We start from the raw sequence: 7,540 nt of genomic DNA, 5'->3' as shown, positions 1-7,540 counted from the left end.
GACGAGTCCTTGAAGATAAGGAGTGAGTGTCGCCTGTCCTGAGGCTTCTGCTCTCTCCTTGGGAGGGTGTAGTATTCCTACTACGACTCTCTGAGTGGCGAGGGGGCGTCTTGTGCTTGCGCCCCTCTCCTGTCGCCACATCTTTAGTCTTCATCTGGCGTTTTAAAGCCTCCATGTCCGCCGCCATCCTTCGAATCAGTTCATCCTGTTCCTTTACGCGATCTTCCAGGGCTTGAGGATCAATCCTCCTCCTCTGCCTGTCGGGACTTTGAGAGTGACGAGGGCTGCCATTCCGCCTTCCCCTGCCGTTCCTCCTGGAATTATGTTGTTGGGGCTCCAAGTTCGCCATGGGAGGGACAGCAGGTAATCCCTCACGCCTTGCGCCCCCTTCTGGAGTTAGTCCGTCGACGGCGGACTGCGGCAAGTCTTCAATGTGTGCCATTGAATGAGAAAAGGAGAAGCTTAGTCAAGAGGTTTTTGTTCTTGTCTGTTCTTCCCACAGACGGCGCCAATTTTACGGGGAGGAATTAATTCTCCTCGTATAATCCTGTTGACCAAGTCCACGCTCCTCCGTACGACGTCGCTTTGTCACCTGAAAACACAAACGTGAGCTAGCCGGCGGGTGTGTGCCGGAAACCTCTCCGATGCCTAAGTCAGAAAACTTGACAAATAGACAAAGCTCTAAGTTCTCAGAAAGATTGTGTTCAATTACCTCCTCCAAGGTGATGCTTGTAGGCTTTTATAAGTTTCCCGTGGCACAATCCTGGTAGGACTTGTATTTCTCCATGCAGAGTCCTCCTAGGATTCATACTCCTAAGGATAATGCTTATCCTTTTACACCCTCCCCCACTGCTTAAACCAAGTGGGATGGTTTTCTCCATGACCGAACTACCACATGACCGAAATAACACTGGCTATGCTGAGCCACATAGAAGGCCGAACTATCCTTAGCTCGGTCTTCTCTACTAACTTATTACTTCGGCTGCCCTTGTTCAACCTTGGTGCGTTTAGATCAAACTTCCAAGTAGCAAGTTCTGACTGACCTAACCAGAGTATGTCGCGACCGGACTAACAATGAGACCGGCCTAACTCCGAGTTGCCTCTGGACCGGAGTAGCTTTACTCCTCCTTGGGCCGAAGCAACTATCCTTTCTTGAGCCGGAATAAACTCACCTCCTTGGGCCGAAGTAACTTTGTCTCCCCAAGGCCGGAGTAACCTTGCCTTCTAGGCCGGAGTATTCAGTACGGCCTTTTTACCTAGTCCTCTGCGTTTTGGGCCTCAAAACCCAACTCGAAGCTCGGCCCAATTTTTCCCAAAAATTACCCTCTCAAACATAATAATTGGCCTATGTCTTACATTTGATTTGTAGGAGTTTTTCTAAATACAAATTATTAATTTTTTTATACCCTATAAAGAAATTCTTTACTGATCATAAAACTTCTGGAATGTAGTATCAGGATTCAGGACCATTCATTAGTCAAAGAATGTAGTATCTGGATTCAGGACCGTTCGTTAGTCAAAGTGTAAGAGAATATAATAAAGTATTTAATTATTTATTAAACGGTTTCGATACGTAGCTCGAAAAACGTGGCTCGAAAATGGCTCGAGAGTGAAACGACGTCGTTTTGATGCATTTTACTTTTTTTTTTTTTTTTTTTTTCCGTGTTTTTTCTGAAATGAAGGATGAACATCAACCCATAAAATATATGATGGCTGCACCCAGATTTTTTCCGTGTTTATTCCCTTTCAACCAAATTTGTTCATTTGTTCAGAGAGATCAACCCAGATTTGTTCATTTGTTCATTTGTTCATTTGAGCACTTTCAACCAAATAATTTGTTCAGAGAGGAGAAGGAAGGGAATAATTTGTTCATCTTGAAAGTGCTCAAATCAACATTGAAAACCCAGCAGAGAGAGAAGGGATCAACCAAATCAAACCCAAAAAAAATTTGATCCTCAGATTTGTTGATCTAAATCTGCCCTCTGAAGTAGATGACAAATCCATGAAGATTTGTTGATTAATGTTATTTGATGACAGATCATTTTCTTCTTCTTCATCAGAAAAATCTGGTTGCTCCATCTTCCTCTTCTTCTTCCTTTTTCTTCTTCTTGATCTGTTTGCTCTGCATCGTTGTTTTTCTGCAGATCTTGTTCAGATCCAGAAGATAAACTGTTGATCTGGATTTTTTTAGTTGATCTTCATCATTTCTTCATCAATATTTCAGAAAAACATTTTTTGTTCATCTGAAATATTTCATCTGATCTTCATATAATATTTTTTTTTGTTCATCTGAAATTTTTTTTGTTTATATGAAAAATAGTTACCTAAATAATAATAATAATTTTTAAAAAATATATTTCATTTGAAAAAAAAAAATTTGTTCATCTAAATTTTTTTTTTGTTCATCTGAAAAAACAAAAAATATTTCTTCATCAAAAATATTTCATCTGATCTTCATCAACTATTTTTCAAGATCTTCATATAATATTTTTCATATATCAACCGATCTTCATCTTCATCAATATTTCATCTTCATAATTTTTTTTAGTTGATCTGGATTTTTTCGTTTCGATGTTTTTTTTTTCTGCAGATTTTTCTGATGAAGAAGAAGAAGAAGAAGAAAAAAAAATGCAGAGCAAACAGATCCAGATCATCAACAAGAAAAACTGAGCAAAAAAATTAAACTGAAGCAACAAAAAAATACAGATCCAGATCATCCTCCTCTCTTCCTTCTCTTCCACCTCTCTTCTCTTTGCTCTCTCGCCTGAGTTGCCTCTTCTCTCCTCTGTGAAGCAACTGAAGCAATAAAATTATCCATCCAAAAAAACTGAAGCAAGAAAAAAAAAAAATCGACAAAACGACGTCGTTTTGTCGATTCGAGCCAATATTCGAGCCGTATTTCTCGAGCTACCAAGTATTAAATATTTTCCGTGTTTAGAACACTTTATATCTTTTATATATTTAAAAATAATTTGAATGGCAAATTATAGCCGTCAATTTAGTCCAATAATTTAATTTTTGATAGTGTTAATTTAAGAAAGAATTGAGTCTAGGCCCTCTTAAGAGGATTTATTATTTAATAAGTCTTATAATAATTAATAGTATTTGTTATTAGATATTATTAAAAAATATCATTAATTATTAATTTTTAATTATAATTTAAAATTTTTATTATAAAAAATATTACTAATTATAAATTTTAGCGATAGTTTGAAAAAATATCATAAAAAAGTCATTAATTTTTAACTTTCAGTGACAATTTAAAAAATCTGTCACAGAAAAATTTCACTAATTGTAAATTTTAGCGACAATTTATAAAAATCGTGACAAAAAAGTCCCTAATTGTTAATTTTTAACGATATACGTAAAAAAATCATTATAAAAAATTATTTTTAACAACGATTGTGCTAAGACTTAGGCGAGGTTTGGAATCTCCTAAAAAAGTAAAAAAGTCACTATCCTATTTAAGTCATATCACCTCTCTACCACATCATTTCGAACCCAACCCATATTTTATAAAAAGTCAAAAAGTGTACTTATTTAGAACATCCCAAACAACCTTTCAATAGGATTTAATGAGAATTAAGTCAAACTATTAAAATCTATTGATAGTTAGCCTTAACATAATCTATAGAGTTTTTTATTATCAATTTAATCCCCATAATTTTTTAATTTTATATTTTTTGTAAGTAAAAAATTTAAATAAATTTTTAAATTTTTAACTGATGACAAATAAGGTTCTGTTTGGTAGATTTTTTGAAATTTAATTCGACCCCTTAGTTTGAGTGTATTGTTTGGTTAGAACTTTAGAAAATTAATTCCACACTCACTTTTCAAAACACTCATTTTTCAATATCATATGTCACATCATTCAATTCAAACTCTTTTCAAAATTCATAACCAAACAAATTTTTCACACTTAAATCATAATTCTAAAACTCATAAACTCAAAATACAACTTTATTCTCAAATCATAATTTTAAAACTCTACCAAACACAACTTAAAATTTTAAATTTCTGACTTTTGGGTAGTCTCAAAATTATAGGGCATTTTGACTATTTTGTGAAAACGAAACGAGTGCAAAATTAATGATGGACTGGGCCATTAGGGTGCTAATCGGATTGGGCACAAGGCCATCCCAGAATCCAGAAAATAAAAATAAAATAAAAAATCTGAAACTCCAGCCCACTACAGCTCAAACTTAAGACGGCCAGAGTCCAGTTCACTTGCAGTTTTCCGAGTCCAAAGCCGAACTGCAAGCAAAAACACCTTCCGATCTCTCACATTTTCTCTGCAACTTTCTCTCGAACCAAACAGTCGTCACTCATGATTCTCTCAGCTCCTCCAGCCACCGTCACGGCCTCCGCCGCGAAATCCTTCATGCACACCATGAAACGCTACGTTAAGAAGCCACGGGAGACCACCGGCCCCTGAGCCGAGCGCCGCATCTTCTGCACCGCCACCGTGACCAGCGCCGCAATCCGCCACACCACCTTGAAGAAGGCCGACGTTGAGAGATGATGATGATGAAGGAGAAGAATTTAGACGTCAAATAAGGTTAGCCACTTGATATTCCCATCGAATATTGGGACTTGGGGTTTTTTATTTTTTATTTTTATTGTGATATTATTTTAATAGAATAGTTGCAACTTTTAACTTCACTTGTCAAGTAGCGAATTGTTGTTTTTATAGATTTCAATGAGCTTTGAAACCATCAGCACACAAGAAGCCAAATTTTCAATTTCATGTTTCTTCAAACTCTATCCGAAATCTCAAGCCCTCCATTGTCATCTTCTTTGGAATATGAAACACGAATCTAATGCAGTGTTTGGTTGGGGATTTGGGAAGAGAAAAAATGTGCGTGAAATTAGATAAAATATATTTATATTTTACAATCTCTTCCCAAATCCCTCAACCAAACACACCAAACACACGGTTGTAAAAAAATTGGTCACCAACACCAATCAAGCTGAATAATTGAAAAGGTGAGCAAGTTATTCTAATATAATTATTTTGTATATTAATTTTTTTATGATAAATTATTTTGTATATTAATTTATTAAAAAAATAATAATATCATGAATTTGATTAATTATCATGAGTTTGATTAAAAATAATATCATGAATTTGATTAATTATCATGAATTTGATTAAAAATAATATCATGAGTTTTGTGTTGGGATTTTGAATTAATAATATATATATATATATATATATATTTTTTTTTTTTGGGGGGGGCTTGAATTTGCGAAAAAATTATGGTCATGTTATGTTCACTTCACTAATATATATATTTTTTCCATCAAGTATTTCTAATTAGCTCAATTTGCTGGTTTGAAACTATCAAAATGTTTATCAAACTGAGGATGGGTAGGTTTGCCACAGTGAAAAATGTTCAATCCATTTACAACAGTTTTTTTGATGATCTTTTCCAAAATCAACTCAATAGTTTAAGATTAATGTTCTATAAACTAATAAATTTTACAATTTTTTTGTCTCCGCTACATTGGTTGTTTCTATCAAATTATTTAAGCAGGTTCTGTTTTAAATTCTAAAGTTTTATCTTTGCATGCCACACATGCTAGTAAAATAAAAAATTTATAGCACTTTATTAAACCATAAAAATTATTAAAAAAATACACGTGAACATGTAGCATTATTGTGATAACCACATTAATGAAAGTTGTTTATTATGGTGTTGATACTGTATTTAGGGTTCGTCACTGCATTTTTTCAACTTCGAGACCACTGGCGAAGTGAGAGGCAAAGGCTTTAATTTCCTGTTTCTTCAACATTATCCCAATCTCAAGCCCACCATTGCCATCCCTGGAATCAAAAAGAGAGAATGCTCCATTTTTATCAATTGATGTCATCTCCACCTTCTTCGGTTTGCCCCATCCAAAGTCAGTCTTGTACAGCTCAAAGCGTGGTGAACTTGCAATGCTAAATAACCTATCCATGTCCATAAAAGGCAGTTTAGCCAACTCAACCCCATCTAGAATTCCATCATTCAAACCTTCTATAGCTTCGCCAATAGCTTTTGCTGCCATAGCCACCCCATCTTCTCCTATTAAGTCATATGAATCTGCATCTATGAAACAGCCTGAAATGCAGTTCCCAAAGTAAGTTGAAGGGATAGGGGGTTCCAAACGAGCCCTGCAATCGACACTGAATCCCAGATGAACTTTCCCTGTCCTTATTTTTCGGGCTTTAACTAGGGAAACCCATACATAGGCACTTGTTATTGTAAAGGTCGACACGTGCATGGCTAGTTTGTGCTTATACTTCTCTTGCCATTGAGCGTTCACCCTCTTCTTGATCAACTCTATGTTTGCCCGTGTCAATTGGAACGTGCAAATCATTGCATCAGGTTGAGCATTTGCATTCAGTATCATGAGGCTTTTGTTTCTGGGTTCAATATATTTCCACACAAAGTCTAGGTTATTTCTCTCAAGATCATTTGGGTCATCGATCAAAGTCCTGTCGTAGCATGGAGTTAGTTCAGGCATTAAAGTTGAGTCTCCACTGCGTCGGCAAATGGAAGCCCATGAATGCATAAACAGAGCTGCAGTTTTCCCATCCAGTACTCCATGGTGTGTGGTGTAACCAATTGAAAATCCGGCGTTTGGAAACAAAGTGATTTGCAATGTCATCACCGGTACTCGTGTGTGAGAGGCCGGTAAGTTGGGTACAAAGGGTTGAATTTCTTTGAATTCGCGAGAGCTGTTGCTTGAGAGATAGTAGAAATCAGCTTCAGACACAGCTATGGTAAGTGAAAGTGCATCATCACCTTCAACGTATTGGGTAATGGGTTTATCAGAATCTGGGAGCCACGTTAGATTTCCGGTGAGTGGAAGGTAGTAGTGGAGCGTGAGAGAGAGGGAGTGCTTAAGTTTAGGAAGAACTTCCTCTAAGAATGTAGTGCTCGGATGGGAAGTTTCATAGAAGAAAAGGCACCGAATTGGAGACACTCTTAACCAGAACACATCAAAGAAAGTAAGAGGAAGTGAGGTTGAGGTGGCCGAGCTAGGAATTGGAGTCACTCTGCAAACCTCAACCACCTTCATTGTATTGGGTTGTGTTGCCCTGAGAGAGAAAACAGCTCAAGGAAAAGTAGAAAGTTGGTGGTGTTTGTTGAAACTTTCTGGTTGATTTGATTGTATTTATAGTATGAAAAACTCATTATAATAATGGTTGATATACCTCTGATTGAATTAGGAAGAATTTTTTTGGATTAATCGATAGAGGATTCTTTGTTATGGAATGTATTGTATTAAAACTTATATGAATAGAGATCTTAATTTGATAATAAATAAGTGAATAGAGTTTGCTAACTCTGATATCCTTATGATGCGATATTTTTCTAATGAGAAATGGTAGAAGTTCATAATTTATATTTCACGAGTTGGATCTTACATGATTAGGGTTGTGATAAATTATAAGTTTGACACATAAAATATCATGTCATTGTAAGATTTAAATTGTAAATCTCAATATTTTCCATTTTTTAGAAAGTACTAAGACTATGACCCGTTTAAG

At 35.8% G+C, this 7,540-nt stretch overlaps 1 protein-coding gene across 1 annotated transcript; it reads right to left on the bottom strand.

Annotated features, from left to right (window-relative positions):
* Window positions 1–5,715: 5,715 nt before the first annotated feature.
* On the bottom strand, window positions 5,716–7,340 carry LOC114268561 (phenolic glucoside malonyltransferase 1). The gene has a single exon (XM_028209746.2). It carries the CDS (start codon window positions 7,066–7,068, stop codon window positions 5,722–5,724), a length of 1,347 nt encoding a protein of 448 aa, XP_028065547.2. The 5' UTR covers window positions 7,069–7,340; the 3' UTR covers window positions 5,716–5,721.
* Window positions 7,341–7,540: the final 200 nt, after the last annotated feature.

The sequence above is a fragment of the Camellia sinensis genome, chromosome 1, assembly GCF_055761805.1.
Source record: "Camellia sinensis isolate YWXY chromosome 1, ASM5576180v1, whole genome shotgun sequence".
Lineage (NCBI taxonomy): Eukaryota > Viridiplantae > Streptophyta > Magnoliopsida > Ericales > Theaceae > Camellia > Camellia sinensis.
Note: the sequence above shows the minus strand (reverse complement) of the source record. Positions and strands in the feature narration are given on the sequence as shown.